Source organism: Amblyraja radiata, chromosome 13 (assembly GCF_010909765.2).
Source record: "Amblyraja radiata isolate CabotCenter1 chromosome 13, sAmbRad1.1.pri, whole genome shotgun sequence".
NCBI classification, from domain to species: Eukaryota; Metazoa; Chordata; class Chondrichthyes; order Rajiformes; family Rajidae; genus Amblyraja; species Amblyraja radiata.
Genome location: NC_045968.1, coordinates 47,659,512 through 47,680,889, shown reverse-complemented (window position 1 = coordinate 47,680,889; position 21,378 = coordinate 47,659,512). Strand labels below are relative to the sequence as shown.

General features: G+C 43.2%; 1 protein-coding gene across 16 annotated transcripts in view; it reads right to left on the bottom strand.

Moving 5' to 3' along the window:
• Nucleotides 1-3,398, bottom strand: part of mecom (MDS1 and EVI1 complex locus) — a 712,647-nt gene extending 709,249 nt beyond the window's left edge. For 4 of the 16 annotated variants that reach the window (XM_033032006.1, XM_033032003.1, XM_033031993.1 and 1 more), the window contains exon 1: nt 3,136-3,394. In XM_033032006.1, the coding sequence (XP_032887897.1) occupies nt 3,136-3,172 (37 nt within the window). In that variant the 5' untranslated portion in view covers nt 3,173-3,394. Of the gene's footprint in view, nt 1-3,135 lie in introns of all 16 variants that reach the window. The other 12 variants (XM_033031998.1, XM_033031999.1, XM_033031995.1 and 9 more) reach the window with 5 other exon arrangements.
• Between the last annotated feature and the right edge of the window lie 17,980 nt (nt 3,399-21,378).

Genomic DNA, 21,378 nt, shown 5'->3' with positions numbered 1-21,378 from the left:
AATCACAATGTTGTAAGCAGAAAACTTTCGCTGAAAGAAACACACATCGAGGCTGATGTAGAATTGAACTTCAGGCCTGCTATCAAACATCAACATTGAAAAACAGAGGCCATCTGATAACAAGCATAGACAGCAGAGTAAAACTAAATGCCGCAAGAATAAAACGCGTAACAGACTGATGCTTGTCCGGCGAGTTCAAAGCCGACAACGTCTAACTCGGACAGTGTGGGCGGTTGTGTGGGCATGGATCACAGCACGACTGTGAATATCTCTAAACCTGCCATTCGCATTGCTATTATCCACAATAAAAGTAATCTTACAACAGTGCGGACAGCAAGGCTAACGTATAGTTATTTATTTACATATAAGTATCAACTATTTTCTCCGGCATCAATAATTAGTCAACGGTGTCGCTTCGCATTATTCTAACTCTGAATTGAATTGCAAAAAAAAACCCACCGGGAAGACAAAGTAAGATTTTTTTTAATCTGAATTAATAAACCACAGGCGCTGTGTATTCTCTCGCCTCTTTGTTAACATTAACCCGCTGTTGTTGTTTTTTTTGTTTCCCTATATTAGAGCCTGTTCCAATCTGGACTAATCCCGGTGTTAGCTCCCCATAGGCAAATGCCCCCAAACTCGTTCAAACAATGATGTAAAAAACATGATACATTTGAGAAGTTCTACAAATGTTCCATTGCGATTTAAGCAAATTAAATATTTTTGTAAGAATTGGATGCCGAGCCTTGCTGAAGCCTGTCTTGAGAAAACAAATTAGAGAACGCTTTAAATACTTGAAATTGATCTTGCATCATTATAGAAAGTCTGAGTTGTACTTGGTGGCTTTGCGTTCAGGATATAGTCTATTCCGATGACAGCAAAACAACCCCCTACCCAAAATATACACACACAGACACACCAACCCGCGCGTACACACACATACAGAGACACACACACAAACACATACAGAGACACACACACACACACACACATACACACAAAGGCAGGCACACAAACATATGCACACACACACATACACAGTTGGCTCCATCAGTGATTGAAAGACAACAAATAATGTCTGCATGTTATATATGTGAAGCCCCTAAACAATAACTCAATGCCGCCGTCACCATGATCCATTTGTAAGTCCTAAATGATCTTCAGTAACGGTTTGTGAGATGATGTGTATGTTTATATATGATGTCTGCTGCCACAATGGGGACACAGAACACACTGGCGCACTGCTTGATGCGCTAAGAGTTCAGCAATCATCATTAGAAAAGTAGGACCAAACTTCTATGTTTTAATGATCTGGCCTCAGTTAGTTGAGGGGATTAATGCCCGCGTTGTTTCTTCAAAACGAGAGTGAAATTCCCAAATAATGACACGTTAAATGCGACAATCAATAACTGGGGGCAGCTAGTAATAATATTAAGTCAAATGAATAAAGGCCTTTTCTGAATAGACGGATAAGGGGCAGAAGCTGTGTGTGAGAAGCGTGGAGGGACCAGAGAACTGGCGGCTCGAGAGCAAAAACCCGAGGAAGGCGTACAGCCCGGTTCCTTCACAGTACTTAAAGTATCACAAACAAAAAGTCATGATTAAATCACTTGCAGCGCGAAGTTCTGTATAACAGGAGGTAATAAATTATGAATGTAGCCACTGCCATGGCCGCTTTCAGTTATTAGTTTACTGGGACGTCGGGATGTTGCCTTTTAGTAGATCAGTGGGTGGAAAAGAAAATAGGGTCTTATGTATTTCGCAGTCACCCAGCTACTCATTCATGTAATAATTAGACCAAATCTAGACTTTGCGATCACTCGGGTGGGTTTTATTTTATCGAGTATATATGTATATACTCGATATATTTGTACTGCTAGCTTCCTCTGGTTGTGATAGTGTTGGACCACATTCTCACTATGTTTACACTCTTCACGTTACCCGTCACCAAATAAAAGAGACCTCCCACTCATCTCCCCAAATAATGACAGCGATAATACCTCTCTCTAAGTAGGAAATACACATTACGGTTTTATTGGTTAAGCCATTATAGAATTGGATGTTATTTGCAATGGGCGAAAGTCTCACACACACAGATATAGTTCTTAATCAATCAAATCTCTTTCACTTCCCCTCCCAGATAGTTTTCAGCACTCTTCTCTCTCAACATTGCGATGTTTTACTTATGAGACAAACATGTTAAGGAGAGAGAGAGAAAAAATCTCCCTGTAAAATTAAAAACACAAACACGTTTCAGCGAACGCATGAATTGAAACAAGCGATGACATTTCGAATGGAAGGGCCAGGTGAATTGCTGATGCTGCCCCTTCGACCTTTACCGACCAATAACGCCAATAACCACCGCGAGAAAAAAAAGCAAGAGATCAGGGCACGATATCATGGCGGATTTGTGGCGGGAGGCGATTGTAGAACATGGGTCCGGTTTCAGTACGCGAAGATCAGAGAGAGGAGGAGAGAGAGCGTTACAAGTTGTCGCCGTCCTGTTCTGCTCGCCAGCCACCTGGATGGCAGAGGGTCGGAGATATACCTGACACATTCACCTGCTTTTCACGTTACAAAACCCAGTTCTACTGCAGACCCGGTCTGAAGTTTGGAAAGTTGGCCTCGCAAAGGGACAACAGCGCCCACTGTTTTGCAACTACAGAAATACAACACTGCACACCAAGAGAAACTCAGCTTTTCAAAGTTCCCATCTCCTCTCTCTCTCTCTCTCTCTCTCGCCCGCTCGCTCGCTGCGTGCCTCGCCTTTAACTTTGCACAAACTTCAGATGCGCACAGAATCCGAGCGGCGTTCACCCCCTGCCTCCTCCACACACACGGCCGCCCTGCCAGCGCCGGTTGCCAGGAAGCGAGCAAGCCCTCGGATGCTGGCGTCGTGTCCAAAAGGGGGGCAAAGAGGGAGAGAGAGGGAGAGAGGGAGAGATCTGCCAATCCCATTCCGGTAGCTGACTCGAGATGAGATTCAACAGTCTATGATCAGCGATGGGACGGAGGGAGAAGGAACGACCGGTTCAAACAGCTCTGTGGATGGGACCCCGACACCGACCAGACACATAAAGTAATACAAAATGGCAGAGAAGGGAAAGTGACAGAGAAATGGGATGTTGCACCTACTTGTGGCCAGTTTGCGTGCCCTGCCTTTGGATCTCATGGTGGCTGGCTCCGATGATGATGGGATTCTCAGATTCTCAGATGTCTTTCTCTCTCCCCACCCCCCCACCCCCTCTCTCTCTCTCTCACACACACACACACACACACTCTCACTCTCTCACTCTCTGTCTTTCACTCACTCTCTCTCTCACTCTCTCTTTCCCTTTCTCAATCCGCTCGCTATCTCTCCCGCATTGTCAGTTTGGACACCTTCGCACATGCGCACTGCCCCCGCTGCCGCGTTGCCAAAAAGTTTGGAGCGATTGATCAGTTTAAGTGAGATTGTGTCAGAATGTGTCAAAAGGGGAAAAAAAGTGGATTCTAACCTCCGGCAGCCGACACTTTTAGCGTGGCAGGGATGTTCGCAGACCGCGACCATGCCGCTGACAAACCGCAGCAATGATATTAATAATCTTGCAATTATTACACCGGCCAGCGCTGTATATTGGCCAACTTAATAAACCGCGCTCCGGTAACAGGGCTCTTCAGATTGAGCCGCGCTCCAGTTATGTAACTATTATGTCTACTGAGATCGCTGCGTCGCCGGCTTGCGCTGAATCCGATTGTCTGTTGAATTCTGACAACTTGTACGCATCATTGGTAATTAAGAATCCCCCCCCATAACGGTGGAAAGAAATGCACTTTAAAAAAACAAAGTGGAGTGGTGACTCTGTAAGGGGTTCTGGAATTTGAATGCTGGGCCGTTTTGCTGTTGCAATCACATGTAACTGAACACATCGCATCCGAGTGGGTTTCCCCGTGCGCTGGATACATGCACCCGGTGTAAAAAGCAGCCAACATCCCCACATTATATATTTATTTCTAGGTAAAAGCTTAGTCCAACAAAAATAAAATCGTTGGATTTTTTAATACACTTCAAATAAATATGACCATTTCAATTTCTGGTGTGGCCCTGGAATCAATTTCTCTCAGTGCCCCTTGATTTATTGGAACTGTTATAAGTAGCAATAATGGACGGACGGACGGACGGGTCTTCGCCCTGCGGCCAGTGGCCGAACTGAACAGACGCACTACATTGCAACGCGCCACACAGCACCATCGGTGAAGGCGAACACACGTCCTTCATCCTCTGTAGTGAAAGTTTTTTTTTTAAAGTTCCTTGACTCTGTTCTTCCGGTGAATTAGGTAATCCGATTTCGCCAGGATGTGACCGTCTGTGAATTATGCCCCTGTGACCACTGCTGATATTTATAATATTGATAATATGATAAATATTTTGAAACAAAGAAATCGAAACTTCCAATTAGCTTGAAACGTTCATGTTCCCAGCACATTAATCTTACGCGGACTCGCTCGGCAAATGCGGAATCTCTGCTATTTCGTTAGTGGAGGGCTTCAATCAATCTTCGGTTTGTTTATTTTACACCGAGAACAAAGTTTGCTGTCAGCCTAATACGGTTTAATGTGATATTACCGTCTCTTTCAATGCCCCGTACACACAAATACTCGAGGCGGGTGGCGATCACTGGCCAACAGCTAGCAGGTAGTGAGTGCCTGGTTTTTAGAGGGGTCCCGTTGTAACTGTCTACTTCGGACAGTCCATATGACAATGTGTGACACGGAGAGGGGATATTCTTGTGGAACTAGTCTCCCTTGATAAAAAAAATATGACTCTGAATATCACTGCATCGATATACTAAGCCAGCAACAATTCCCTCGTCAGAGAGTCTCCATCCTTGGAATCACATGCAAAGAGAGGGGCACCCACACAAATATCACCCCCATTGCTACAAACACGCACATACACACGGCGAGACACACAGAGAGAGAGATAGATATATATAGAGAGAGAATTCAATGCGCAATTAGCAACTGTCGGGGAAAGATAACTCGATGTTTTTATATTCATCCACACAGTTTACAAATACCGTTACAGCATCCCATTGGCTTCTATTCGAGATTGCCGCGTCAGTTATGTGTGTGCAACTGATGCAGTTTCTTGCTGTACTTGCGGTTAGGCTGAGAAATACAATCACATTTCACTCGCAACAGTTTTTTTTTAAACGACCAAATAAAAAGACACGAAAGCGAGCCTGTTTAATTTAAACTCCAGCATCACAGCTGCGAATCACGAGCCATTTTTCGTTTATTGGGATGGATTTTGCACGTAACATGATTGTTGTAACCACGAATTGTTCACATTATTTATAACTGATATCAGCGATAATAGGCATTTAGGACGAAAATATACCCAGTCCGTATAACGTGGTCGTTCGGAAATGAGCCACTTTAAATAATTCATTAGAAAGACACGGTATCTTTGAATGGCAACAAAAAAGAAATTGATGTGAAGATATTTTGAAAATCAGAAATTGATACACTATTAAATGACTCGCCCCGTCTCGGACGCAGCACATTTGAGGAACACTTGTCTAACAGAATAAATGATCCTGTGTATCGAATTATAAGTGCTATGATACTGAACGGTTACCAATAAGAGGTATCAGTGCATAAGGATCAATCGCTCACTGGTAGACTATGCTAATTATAATATTATTCATTGTTATTTTTGCTAATAATATGTCCCTTCCTTCCGAAATAAATGATGCGTTCGGCAAGTTGGTCCGAAACACAATTGTCGTGCGGGCGGACATTCTTATTGTAATTTTATAATTTTTTGAACATGTACATTTCCCCATTATAATTGCCCCGCATAAACCAGGCCGACATTTGGGACACATAATTTAGCCCCCTTCCCGTACCTTTCATTTTCTCTGTGGGGTCCCCCCCACCCTTCCCCATTTGAACCCGGCTTTGCTGCCTTCATTGCGTTTCAATGCAGATTACACCGGCATGAATTTCCTACAAATATTGAAAATATTCCCCGCTCCGTAACCTGTTCCCCCTAAAAAACAGTGAACATCACTCGCGCCAAATTAAAAGAAGAACCACGGCTGGGAAACTGTTCACCTGCTGCGACAGAAATAGTTTTCATACGGTTAAAATATAGAAATCAGCATTCGTGATTTTTTTTTTTTGGCTTCCACATATTGTCAAAGAATTACGTGTTTGTTGGACGAGTTATGCGTAGTCACTCTCTTCCATTGTTCCTGCTCACTGAACTTTACTTCATGCTATTGAATTCCAGCAGAACGACCACAATAGACAAATCAAGATTCGCTTAACTACCAGTAGATTAATTTAATCACTGTAATGCAATTATATACTGTTTATTCAGGGCCTGATTTAAAGCGAGCTGTTTAAAAATTAAACTAGCGTCTGACCAGTGCCAGCGAATAGAGACTAACCAACTCTTCTGATTTGTGCGCATTGGCCGAAGCTTCCACCCGCGCTCAATTAGTCTAAATAGAAACTGTTTTTCCTCCACTGCCATAACTCACTGGTCTTAATAACACTTTAAAAAATACACTTATTATACGCCGACCTCGGTGGCATTAAGTGGCAGAACTAGAAAGTAGGAGAGAGATATGTTCAGCCCCTTGGGCTGTAATCATTAGAAATTAATTGGGTTCAGGGCCTTGGGTAGTCGGGCTAAATTAATAGCTTGTCCGGCGGTTCAAATCCAAAATCCTGTCCAAGGGAGAACATGCAGCCTGAAACCCTGGAGACGCCGAGTTTGCAGGCAGGCAGCCGGCTGTTCCACGCTGTACCTTCTCAAAAGCTGCAAATCCAGATCGAACTAGGATGGGGAAGGGTACCGCGGGAGCATCGTGAGCATATTAGACCTCTGCTTTCTGTATGTGTGCGAGGAGGGGCGTGCTTTTTTTTAAACATTATTTATTTGCACTTTTCTGGATTGCAAGAGAGAAAGTGAGAGAAGGAGGGAGAGGGAAGGGGTGCCTCGAACACGTCGAGCTGTCGTACATGGAGTAAAAGTGAAAAAGAAGCCTCGGGCGAAAGGAAATTACTGCAAGCCCGTGTGACCTTTGAGAGAGGTAATCAATCAAGTGATCAAGAGGGATATTTATCATTGTTCTGTAGGGTGAGTGTACCAATGCGCGCAAGGCGACTCCGCTAAAATAGCACAACTTCGGCACCGCCATACACACGGATTACCCTGCCAGAATCAACCAAATCTGCACCTGACATTCACATCAAGCATCAAACGCTGACGTGACTGGGCGAGAGGAGGAAGAGATTAAGAGAGAGAGAGAGAGGGGGGGGGGGGAGAAGGGGGAGATTAAAAGGGAGATGGGGGTGAAGGGAGAAAAACGAGCCAGGCGTGCGGGAGATAGGCAGCCCGGATGGGAGACGGGGCGTGGGTGGGATGGAAGAGAGGTTGTTAATTGTGGAGGGGGTGGGACCCAACCGCTACTCCGTGTAATGAGATAAACTCTTTCTTCACTTTGACATTTAAACGCAACCCACAATTAAATATACACCCAAATAGTTTAGATAAGCGCTGGCCATTTCACACAAGGGACGGGCCCAATGAAACACCAGGTATCTACAACATAGAGATAGAGAGCATGCAATAGAGATTCAGGAAAAAACACACTAATCAACAGATTAATGAATGTGGATGGAAAACAAAACGCATCCCTTTAAAAAGCAGAGTGAGCCTCAGGTTTTGTTGAGATGGATTGGAGTAAATCAGCAGGAGCTTTGAATCGATCTACCTTTACCCTGGAATGAGCCCAACTTGACATTTATTCACTCAGGGGATATAAGCACCACTGGGATGTCCAACGTCTCTGGAGAACATGGATAGGTGACGTTTTCAAGGGTCTCATTTATAATTCCTGGATGAACATTGTGAGCCAAGCTTTTCATTGTACCTTGGTACACGTGACAATGAACTAAACTAAATTAAACTAAGCATTTAATGTACTGTCCCAATTGTCCCTGTGAAAACGGTACTAAGTTACTTTCCAATGCCACAGCAGATCTTTTATTGAAGGTACTTTCACAGTTCTGTTGGCAAAGGGGGCCAAGATTTTGACCCATTACTACAAAAAGAATGACAATATTTTTCCAAGTCAAGAGGGCTATGCAACATGACGGGAACTTGCAGGAGATGTTGCTCACAATTGCCCATTTGTCTATGATGCCTTGTTAGGCAGAGAAATAGCAAGTAGAATTTAATCTAGACAAGTGTGAGATGTTGCATTTCGGGAAGTTAAATGCAACAGGAGAGTGTGCAGTAAATGGCAGGACCTTTAAGAGGATGGATTTTGCGGTGCAAGTCCATAGATCTCTTCAAGTGGCTCTCTATGTTCATATGCTGGGAAACCTTTGGTAGCCAAGAGTTATGTAAAACAAGTCACAGGTCTGTTTTTGTAGCTATTTACATGGCTGGACAAGCTGAATACCTGGACAATAGTACCCCCCTATGTTATAGATTACTTTAGCATCTGTAATGTCATTGAATGTGAGAAGGCGGTAATTTAATTCTCTGTTTTGGAACTTGCCTTGCATTTGGTTAGGTTAAATTATTAGCAAACATTGCTGTTATCCATTTCTTGCTGGGCTACCATCAAAGGCAACAACATTATCCAAAAAGCAGCAATCGCAACTGAAAACCTGAAGATGATGTTTTTCAAAAATCATCTCAAATGTAACTGAAAAGATGCATCGTGAGGAAAAGCTAAATGGCACAAATCCAGTGTTTACATATATAGGCATTGTAATTCCTGTTTCCACTCACTTTCTCTCCTTGTAGGCTCATGTTTTGTGTAGGTGGCTTCAAGCATTTTGTAGACTGGGAGAGTGTGTAATGAAGACTGAAATCATCGGCTGTCTACAACAGTGTTGAAATTTCTACATGTGAAGACAGAGGGAATGTCAGCTGGCCTTATCAAGCAGGAGGTTTAAATCATCAAGTGGGGCAGAGAATCTCTGGATTAGGTATACTTTATTGGAACACTGTTTGCACAAATCCTCTTATGATGATGATGAAGAGTTCGGCAAAGTGCAAAATGCAGAAAACCAGCATGTTGTGGGCGATCTGATTTTGTAAATCAGGCTGTGGTAACTGAGTCTTTATAACTTTGGTTTGCAAAATCTCTGGACATTAAGGAAGAACTAAGGCTGCTACAGTTTAGAACATTTGGACAACATTGAAAGACAATGCATAGAGCTTCATACCAAAACTAAACGGTTACAAAAAAAATGAATAATTGGAAGGACAGCATGATGTTCAGCTTTGAAGCAGGTGGGAAGGAATAATAATTGTGGTTTGAGTCACAGAATAGTGTAAAACAATAAAAATGAAAAGGAGTTAAACTGTCAGCTGGATGTGGAGGGATTATTATGCAATTGCTTTTATCTCGACCAGGAGAATGCAAATTGTGGGAAGAGCAGAGTTGCAATTTGGATACATCTGGATGCTACGCATTCTTTATTGTTAAGGGGAAGAGAGATATCTGGCACAAAAGATGAAAGAAGTTTTCACAATGGACGGGTGGGAGGACAACTTAAAAACTGTTGGAGACAAGAGTGTCAGCAGAGTGAAACTAAAGGATATACATGAAGAAATTGTCTTTGATGAATTGAGGGCAATACAATTTTCATTGTCCGGGGATTGAAGAAAGTAATATCATACTGCAATGAAAGAAAGACCTTACATTTGCTAATGCATTTCACAACCCCAGGGCAAAACAAAGTGTTCCACAGGTGATGAAATATGTTTGATGTCTTTTGACAGTTGTAATATTGTGAAGCCCAATTAAACCTTTGCACTGGAGAAAATGCAAGATATATACAGGGAGAATAGCTCTTGAATTGGATTGATGACTTATCATAAAAAAAAGAGCTATATTAACAGAAAATGTAAATGGAGAGTCATGATATGGAGAATGGAGTAAACACAGGTGAGTTGATTGGGAGGCCATAACTGAAGTACAGAGGAAGATGTCAATTTTGGGTGAAATCAGGGAGGACGCACAAAGGACTGGAGATGCTTGGAATCTTGAGCATGAATCTTGAGTATAATGAACCCAAAACATCACCTATCCATTCCCTCCACAGATGCTGCCTTTACCACTGGTTGTCCAGCGTTTTGTGTTTTGCACCAGCTTACACATGCAGTTTGGTAGAATGAAGGATCAGTGATAATTGTTCCAAGATGTAAGACACTAGGTTGTGAGGCTTGTGAGGATATGCCCTTGTACCAAAAGAGTGCTTCAGTAGGATCCATGTCATCAAATCATAGTTAAACAGCACAGAAACAGACCCTTAGGCATAACGTGCCCATGCCAACCAAATGCCTCATTACGCTAGTCCCACTTGCCTGTGTTTGCACCATATTCCTCTATCCATATACCTGTATCCATGTACCGGTACCTGTCCAAATATATTTTAAATGGATTAATAGTACCTGTGTTAACTACCAACTCTGGCAGCATGTTCCATATACTCACCACTCTCTATGTGACAAAGTGATGCTCAGATTCCTATTACATTTTCCTCCCCTTACCGTAAACCTATGTCCTCTGGTTCTTGATTCTGCTACTCTGGGTAAAAGCCTATTTGTATTCACACCATCTATTTCCTCCCATGATCTTGTACACATCTATAAGATCACCCCTCATCCTCCTGCACTCCAAGGAACTTAGTCCTAGACTGCCCAACATCTCCCTATAGCTCAGCCCCTCAAATCCTGGTAACATTATTGTAAATCTTCTCTGCATTCTTTCCAGCTTAACAACATCCTTCCTATAGCAGAGTACTACTGCAGACCTTGCACTTAGCACTCCAATAGCGCAACGATGTGTACATCAGTGGCGAGCCACTATATAGCATAAGGACATGAAAGAAGATAGCAGAGTGACCAAAACTTAACACAATATCCAAAATGTGGTCTCACCAATGTCTTGTACAACTGTAATATAACAACCCAACTTCTATACTTAATACCCTGGCTGATGACAACCAATGTGTCAAAAGTCTTCTTGACATTTTCATGGAACCATGTACCTGCACTCCTAAGTCTCTCTGCTCTACAACACTGCCCAGGGGCAGGCCATTCACTGTTTAGGTCGTGCCCTGGTGTGACTACCCAAATTACAACACCTCACATTTCTCTGTATTAAATTCCATCAATTATTCCTCACCCCACTTGCCCAACCGATCACGGTCCTGCTGCAATATTTGACAACCATCTTCACTAACTACAATACCACCCACTGTAGTGTTATCTGCAAATGTACTAATCCTGCCTTCTATAATTTCATCCAAATTGTTGATATAAACCAGAGACAGCAATGGGCCCAGCATCGATCTCTGAGGTACATCACTATTCATAGACCTCCGGTCCAAAAAAACGACCTTTCACCATCACCCTTTGCTTCCTTCCTTGAAGCCAATTCTCTATCCGGATGGCTAGCTCTCCCTGGATCCCTTGTGATCTAACCTTCCAGAGCAGCCTATCATGCAGAACGTTACCAGATGCCTGGCTGAAGTCCATATAGACAACGTCTATGGCTTTGCCCTCATCAACCTTTACGTTGGGCGCAACTAGCAAGGTTTTCATCGGTTAAAAATAACAGAAGCAAATGTTTCATGACCAAATTATCAGGACTTTGGAGAATCAGGTTTCAACTTCTGAAGTTATCATTGTACTCCGTTTGTACTCTTCAGACACTGGACTCTTGCTGGGGATATGATTCCACAAAGGTCGGGTGGTCTGTTCAGGTCGCCATCCACTGTGGGTTGGGGACTCTGCCCCAGTAACGGACCCTCGGGCATACCTTCCGGGGTCGCCAGATGGCGGCAATGAGTGGGGAAGCTAAACGGTGCATCCTTCCCACCTGTTAGTTGGAGACAGGGCTTTCAGTTGTACCGACTCTCCGGCGTAGGAAGTCTGCATGGACTGAATCCCGCTTTCATGGAGCAGCCAAAAGAAGACCTTGAATGAGAAGTAAATAAAACAATGACTGGGACCTTGGTATTGTACAAGAGGCAGAGACACCAACAATGTGAACTCAGCCCCTTCCCGTTTCTAACAATAATATTTATTAAAAGTCATTTATTGTAATTTACTGATTTAAATAATCTTAATAAGTGAAAATATAGATTAATGGCTCAGCTATGAAATAACACCACATAACATCATCAATCTGACTTAGAAATGTTTCCTTCTGCCACTATCGCTAACTGCTCTAAACTGTAATCATCAACAGTGTGTAGGAAGGAATTGCAGATGCTAGTTTAAACCAAAGATAGACGCAAAATGTTGGAGTAACTCAGCAGGACAAGCAGCATTTCTGGAGAGAAGGAATGGGTGACCTGAACCTAAACGTCACCCATTCCTTCTCTCCAGAGATGCTGCCTGTCCCGCTGAGTTACTCCAGTTTTTTGTCTCATCAACACTGTGCTTCGGCCACCTCCTCAACAACTAGTGGGACTGGGCCAAAGATAATGGCCTTTGCAGCGAATCCCACATCCCAAAAGAATAAGTACAAACACATCAGTTGACCAACGAGTACACGCTACCAATTGGCGATGGCTCAAACAATTCGAGGCAGGTTCTCTGCGTAAAATAAAACTGCAGACATTGGAAATCTGAAATAAAAACAGTAACAGGGGAGGTGGGGGTGGGGGGTTCAGGCAGCATCTATGGAGAGAGGAGCAGACTAAACCGATGACTGTTTATAAAAACGTGTAGAATATTAAGTATAACATTAGAGCGGTGCAGTGGCGCAGCTGGTAGAGCTGCCGCGTCTCAGCGCCTGAGACCCGGGTTTGATCCTGACTTCGGGTGCTCTCTGTGTGGAGTTTACACGTTCTCCCAGTGGCCGCGCCGGTTTCAACCGGGGTGCTCCAGTTTCCACCCATATGTCAAACACGTTTCTAGGCTTCTGTGACTTGCTCCCAATGCGTAGGATGAGAAAGTGGGATAACATGGACCTATGCGAACGGGTAATCGATGGTCGGAATGGACTTGGTGGGCCGAAGGGCATGTTTCCATGCTGTGTATCTGAGGCGACTAGACTGATACGGAAACCGCCACTATTCAACTTCCTGATATATTCAAGGGAAATTCAATTCCAAAATCTCAAGAACATGTAACCAAGTGCAATCCATCCCACGGTTGGTTACACCATCAACGCACCGCTTCTAATTTTCCAAAGTTCCAGCGAAGAATTCGCGCAAATCCTAAGCATCGTCTCATATCATTTCCCCTGAAATAGCCATATCATTAATGCGGTTATGTTTGGAACAATTTCCCATTTCGTGCGCCTATCCTGGAAAAGCCACAAATCTTAAACTCAGTCACCCACTGGCCGTGGGCAGGGAACACCAATCGCCGCGTCGAATTTTACAGACTGAGCACAACCAACTGTAAAGAGTGAAAAGTCAAGAGTGTTTTATTATCATATGTTCCGAAACGGAACAATGAAATTCTTAAGACAGACACAAAATGCTGGAGTAACTCAGCGGGTCAGACTGGGTAAACTATTACTTGCAGCAGCACAACGGAAGGGTCTCGACCCGAAACGTCACCCATTTCTTCTCTCCAGAGATGCTGCCTGTCCCGCGGAGTCACTCCAGCTTTTTGTGTCTATCTTCAGTGTAAACCAGCATCTGCAGTTCCTTCCCACAGATATGTAAAAAAAAACAGTAGTGCAAGGCCAACAATTGTCCAAAGTTTACATTTTAATCACATGGCCATATTCCAGTAGTCATTTTCAGATATTCTCTGATGTCACCTTTCCCAACGCCTGAAACGTACTCTTCCCACGGAAGGTACTAGTTTCTCCCCAAACCCGTCTATAATATCGTCCCTCTTGATATTAGTGCACTGACTGTGTACAAACTAATGAAGCTCAATGGGGGGGGGGGGGGGGAGTTTTTTAAAATATATGTGTGCAATATATGGAGATATCAAAATCGTGTGACATCTCAGTGAGGAGGAATTGGGACGGAAAGCGGACTGCAGCTCCTCCCGCTGGTAAATCGCCTGGTTACAAAATCTTCAAATCCATTTAACAAAATGCCTTAAACCTCAGGTCGTCTATTTAGGCTTTTGTTTATTTGATATGACTTAGATATTATATGAGCGATTTAAAAAAATAAACAAATAAAATAAAATTACATTAAAAAATATATATATATATATTAAAAAATTAAAAATTAAATATTTAAAACATATATAAGCAACATATTATATAAATATATATATATATAAAATATAATATATTAAGGAAAATTGATTCCTTCATATCACGGTTTAAGCTTTACAACATTTAGAAGCCTGACTTCAAGCAGACAAAGCAGCATATAGCATTTTGCCTCAATTTCCCCTGGAATTTGAAAGTTTGGGAAATTTACGCACAAAGGGGGAAGCTAAAGAACAATTTCCATTAACAAAAACTACCCACAGAAGAAAGCCTTCAGGAGAAGCATAGGCTGCTTTTAATAAACTTAAGACCAGGTTCGACAGAGTTTTAGAACCCCTGCATTTCTTTAAAAGTTAACCCACAAATCCTACAATATTTCCAAGTCTCCAATCGGAGAAAATCCCAAAATTTTCCTAAACAAAGAACTAATTCAACTTTTATGACCTAATAACCCTCAAGAAAGACCTAATCGCCTACTTAAAGCTCTTATCCTCTGTAGCTCCAGTTAAGCAGAAATCGTTGGATTTACGATGCTGGTTCTGTAATTACAACGCCCTTCATTTACAATGAATTTTTTTAAAAAGATCGCTGACTAGAAAAAGCAACAACATTACTGAAAATATATTACATTGTAAAAATAAATCTTAATGTGAGAAAAGAATTGAGAACTATTTGCCTCCTGCTATCAATTGAGTTTTAGTTTTGGCGTTTTAGTTTAGTATTATTTTGTTTACAAGGAACGCCTAGTTTGAGGACTGAGTTTTCTAGGAATTGCAGGAAACAGACCATCAATAGGTCAAAATGCCGTCTACAGTAAATATAATTGCTTATGATTTGAAACCTAGTTTCTGAACTAGCTGTCTCTGCACAGTGAATGGACGGCTCGGAGAAGCTGAGGTCGCAGGGCAGCTCTTTGCCGCCACCTACTGATGGTGTAGAAAATTCAATGCTTTCTCCAAGGTTCGGTTGAGGTCGACGGTCCAGAATCAATCAGTAAGGGAGTTCGGTATTCCGAAAAACGCATGGAATCATGGGATTTGTCAAAGGTCATTTGTGATAAAAGCGAACAAAGCACAGTTCGGTATTCCGAAAAACGCTGCATTTCTGCACCCGCTATGTTTCTTGGGGGGTTGGAGCTATGTTTCTGCACCCGCTGAGTTTCCCCAGCAATTTTGTGTACCTTCGATATTCCAGCATCTGCAGTTCCCTTTTGAACACAGTCTGTATAAACTGTGTATAAATTGTTAACTATTATACCAATGAATTAATCTAGAATTCTGTCAACTCAATAGTTTCCTTTCTTGGTCTGCTGTTCACACACTACTTACACAGTCCCAGTTCTAGTTCAGTTCATTAATCTGCAATTATGGGATATTCAAAAAGTTAAAGAATTTATTATTTTCATTTATTCCTTAATGTGTTTGCTATTGAAATAAGAAAATATTACGTGTTTGAAACATTTTTTTATCTTTATTCATAATTTATGTGTAAAAATATATTTAATGTGAGGAATGGGGGTGCCAGGTAGCGGGAGAGTGGGGTGTAACAGCGAGAGAGAGGTGGAAGATGCGAGTGGGAGACAGAGGAAGAGACTAGACCCCTGGAGGCAAAAACAGGAAAGTAGACTGAATGGTGGCCGATTAGGAAAAGGGGAGATGCAACGAGACCTGAGTGTCATGGTACACCAGTCATTGAAAGTAGGCATGCAGGTGCAGCAGGCAGTGAAGAAAGCGAATGGTATGTTAGCATTCATAGCAAAAGGATTTGAGTATAGGAGCAGGGAGGTTCTACTGCAGTTGTACAGGGTCTTGGTGAGACCACACCTGGAGTATTGCGTACAGTTTTGGTCTCCTAATCTGAGGAAAGACATTCTTGCCACGGAGGGAGTACAGAGAAGGTTCACCAGACTGATTCCTGGGATGTCAGGACTTTCATATGAAGAAAGACTGGATAGACTCGGCTTGTACTCGCTAGAATTTAGAAGATTGAGGGGGGATCTTATAGAAACTTACAAGATTCTTGGGGGGTTGGACAGGCTAGATGCAGGAAGATTGTTCCCGATGTTGGGAAAGTCCAGAACAAGGGGTCACAGTTTAAGGATAAGGGGGAAATCTTTTAGGACTGAGATGAGAAAAACATTTTTTACACAGAGAGTGGTGAATCTCTGGAATTCTCTGCCACAGATGTAGTTGAGGCCAGTTCATTGGCTATATTTAAGAGGGAGTTAGATGTGGCCCTTGTGGCCAAATGGATCAGGGGGTATGGAGAGAAAGCAGGTACAGGATACTGAGTTGGATGATCAGCCATGATCATATTGAATGGCGGTGCAGGCTCGAAGGGCCGAATGGCCTACTCCTCCACCTATTTTCTATGTTTCTATGTTTCTATGGAGAGTCATTCTCGGCAGCTGAGCTGCTGCATGTGTACAGACTTGTGTTTCATCCATAGTCAGGATCGAACCTGGGTCTCCGGTGCTGCAAGCGCTGTTGAATTGCTACTGGACCGTCTGCATCCCATTCCGAATGTCCCATCCCTGTCCGGGGGCGGCTGGAGATGTCCGGGGTGACCCTGGACTGACGGGACATCGGCCCGGAGCAGTGGCGGCCACAGACTTACAGCCAGCGCAGAGAAGCGTTAACTCCAGTTCAACTATGCTCTGTCCCGAGGAACCTGCTCCCCGACGTGCCAGGGACCGTCAGTTGCACCTCTCGCCTTATCCAGTGGCTGTCGGTTAACCCCCTCGGTGCCGGTGAAAGCCAAGCAACAGTCATCAACAGGATACACACAAAATGCTGGAATAACTCAACGGGACAGGCAGCATCTTTGGAGAAAAGGAATAGGTGACGTTTCGGGTTGAGACCCTTCTCCAGCGATGTTCCCATCAGGGAACGGGTTCCTCAGGAGTTGGAGCAGAGTTTGTACTTCTTCTCCACGCTGTCTGTAAGCCTGGGGCCGCCACTGCTCTGGGCCGATGTTCCGTCAGTCCAGGGTCACCCCGCACATCTTCGGCTGCCTCCGAATGTTTATCTCGAGTGACCTATAATCTGGGCATGCGGAGTTGAAATACCGAACTCGCTTATAGCCACATCACAGGAGGCTGCCATTCAGCCGCTCGAGTCTATGTAATGGCATGTCAGCTATCTCCATTGCCCTGCACTACTCCTTGAAATACTTTTCTTTCTCTTGCCACAGAGGAGACTGGAGAGTAGCCAATGTTGTTCCCTTTGCTTAAGAAGAGAAATTGGGGTAATCCAAGAATTTATAGGCCCGTGAGCATGCGGTGGGTTGGTAGAGGACTCGCCGTCATGAACAAAGAGAGACCTGGCGTGGGGTGGGGGGGGAAGCGTCGTCGAGGGAACAGAGGGAGTATTGGAGACTACTTTGTAACTTTGTCAGTGCCCTATACATGGCAACTCTTTGCATACTTAGTGTCATGGTATGCAAAAACAAAGAATTTCACTGTGATAATAAAGTATCCATCCATCCATAAATCAATCAATCACTCAGAGCAGGTCATGCTTTACAAACTTGTGGCAATGATTGGCTTATGCATAGAATATAGAGGGTAGAGCTGGAAGTGTATCATTCTGGCCGGTGGTTTGTAACCAGTGGAGTTCTGCAGAAATCGGTTTGGCAACTCTATTGTTTGTGATTTACTGTATATATAAATGACTTGGATGAAAATGTAGATAAGTTCCTTTGTAAGTTTTCAGCCAACACAAAAATTGGTGGAGTTGCAGACAGTGGAGAAGGCTGGCAAATGATATAGCAGGATATAGGTTAATTACAGATATAGGCAGAGAAACGTCAAATGGAGTTTAATTTGGGCACGCGTATTGTGTTGTACTTTGGGACACAAATGTAAGGGGCAAGTATGGAATTAATGGAATGATCCTTAATAGCACAGAGGAATCTTGAGGTCCAAATCCATAGTTCCTTGTAAGGAGGCACAAAAGTAGATAGTGTGGTGACAAAGGTAAATGAGATGATTGCCTTCATTAGTTGGGGCTTTGAGAGGAAGCATCAGGAATCATGTTGTTGCTTTATAACACCTTGATTAGGCTGCATTTGGAGTAACGCTTGAAGTTCTAGTCACTCCATTACAGGAGGTTTGTGGTGGCTTCTGAGAGGGTGCAGTTTACAAAGAGGTTTACCAAAAACATGAATGTTGAATTCTCTGATTTCAGCTAACTTCTACACACACTCCGCTCCCCCTTCCCCTTATTTCTCCCCCCTTGGTCCCCACCTTCTTCCAGTAAAAGTTGATTAGCCAGTTCCACAGTTTGCACCAATGTGTCCCTTTTGGGATCACATCATCCCTAACCGACAATAGACAATAGGTGCAAAAGTAGGCCATTCGGCCCTTCGAGCCAGCACCACCATCCAATGTGGTCATGGCTGATCATCCACCAACCACCTTGCCTGAGGTCATGTGTTGCCGCCCTGATTTTGTCCTGGTCTTTTCCAGCTTCCAGTTCCCCCTGCCCAACAATCAGTCTGAAGAAAGGTCCTGACTCAAAATGTCACCTATCCATTTTCTCCAAAGATGCTGCCTGACCCGCTGAGTTACTCCAGCATTTTGTGTATCCTTTACCAAGAGCCAGCCTGGAATAGAGGGTATTAGCTATGACAGGCTGGACAAACTTGGGATTGCTTCCTCTGGCAGCTGAGGAGAGACATGATATAAGTTCATACAATTATGAGAGGCATAGATAGGATAGAAGATTGGAATCTTTTTCTCAATCTGGAAATGGCAAACACTAAAGGGCATAGAGGGTGAATGCTTAAAGGAGATGTGCAGAGCAAGTTTTTACACAGTGCGTTGTGGGTGCCTGGTACGCACCTCCAAAGGTAATGGTGGAGGCAGATACAGTAGTGGAATTTAAGAGGCTTTCAGATAGGCTCATGGATATGCAGCAAATTGAGGGATATGGCTTATGTGCAGGTAAGAAGGATTAGTTCAATTTGGCATCATGTTCAGCCTGTGCTGTAGTTCTAGATTCTATGTATTTATCCACCTACCTTTACAATTTCGCCCAGTAGTCTCTATCCCACATGTGGCTAAGGGCTTTTTTGTCAATCATCTTTCCATTATGTTCTTGACTCCTTAATCAAAGAGAACAGTTTCTCCCTATCTAGATATGTCGTAGATTTACCCTCACCTGCCAACACGCCTCCCAATCTGTATTGCAAGAATCAAAATAGTTATAGGGTAAATTAGTGCTTGATGGCCAATGTGGACACCATGGGCTGAAGCCTGTTCTATTGTTTGATTCTACCACCCTATTACAATTCCAGCATCTCCAATCTACATAACTAAAGCCTCTCATCCTAAGTGTGGTAAATTTACTCCGCACCTTCTCTAATCTATCTTAAAGATTCTATTTCAAAAATAAACCTTATTTGTAAGATAAAATATATACAAAATAAAAACTGTGCATAAACTCTTAATAAATAGGGGCTCAGCGGTAGAGTTGCAGCCTTACAGCGCCAGAGTTGTAAGGAAGATTGTCAGGACCTTTGCAATTTCTTCCCTTGGGTTCCCCAGCAATCTACAATGTTTGCATAACACGATTCAGCCATTTTACATGCAGGATGGCTTTCTAAAGTCTCTCTATTAATCTTTATTCCATTTAGAATCTTAATTGCATCCTGCTTTGCAGAGATTCTAGCAGCTCTACTTCCCTGGTGAAGATCGAAGGAATGTACTAATTTAGTACCTCAGCCAAGATGGACACTAAATGCTGGTTTAACTCAGCAGGGCAGGCAGCTTCTATGGAGAGAAGGAATGGGTGACATTTTGGGTCGAGAGACTCGTCTTTAGACTGAGCCGCATCCTCTGTTTCCATGAGCAACTTTACTTTTTGGTTGCTGATTGCAGCACACCCACCCCACCCCTTCCCCATTGCAATCCTTCTCATGTTCACATGATATATTTGCATTCATTTCATCCTTGCTGTTAATCTTTTCTCATGCTTTCCCTTATTTCCTTTTTCACTTTTCTCTCCGAAGGTTCAGTAATTTGGATGGTTCTCACTTGTGCCAATCTGATATCTGTCATAAAGCCTTATGGTTGTCCTATCTTACTCTCGTTTAGGTTATTCAAGGAATTCTAGCTTTAACTTCATCACGGAAACATACCTAAATTGTAGCTGAAGCATCTTCACTTTAGAGGCCTTTCATTGTTAGATAAATAGATTGGTACTTTATTGTCACATGTTCCATGAAGGTGCAGTGAAATTCTTTGTTTTTGCATTCACAGTACACAAAAGAGTCACCACAAGGTACATACAAAGTTACCAAAGTACCACTAAATATTGTTGGTCCCTTCTTCTGTGGTTGTGGTCAGACTCTGCAAGATGGGGAGGGACAGATCACTACTTTGTCTGAGCTGTGAATCAACTGAACACACTGAATGTCTACTGAACTGCGAGTGTGGTGTTTTGTGTGGTTTTATGGCGATTTCACCCTGCTTGAAACGGTATGAAACTGCATTTGAATGTGGTAGCCTTGCACCCTGCATGAAATGGTATGAAACTGCATTTGAATTTGGTGGCCTTGCACCCTGCTTGAAGTGGTACGAAACTACACTTAAATTTGGTGGGTTTGCACCCTGCTTGAAATGGTAGGAAACTGCATTTGAATTTGGTGGCCTTGCACCCTGCTTGAATCAACTGTCAGCCCACCAGCCGTGAGTGAGCTGCCAGCACATCAGGCTTGAGTGGCTGAGCTGCCATCCCAAGAATCCATTTGGCCCACAATGTCCATACTAGCTCCCTGGAAACCCGTCTCTTCAACACCCATACTAGCGCTCCAGAAAGCCCCCTCCCTCCCCCAATATTGGAATTGGTGGAGAGGTGGAATATTGCGTTGGGGGACCAGCCCTCCGGTGTGAACATGGGACCCAACGGGTCCCACTTAGTCTAGTCTATATCCTTATCTTTCCAGTTTCCCCATTGATACTTGACCCTATTCATTTCCTAAAAATGCCATCTTCCGCATTTGGATGGAATCATACCGATCAAGAACCTTGTCCTGAACAAAAAATGGCTAACCCAGTTCATATTATAAGTTTTTTTAATAATCACTGGTCTATGATAGTTGGACATCTCTCCAAACTTCCTGGACATTTGCTTCTTAATATTGTTCCCACTATTTGGCA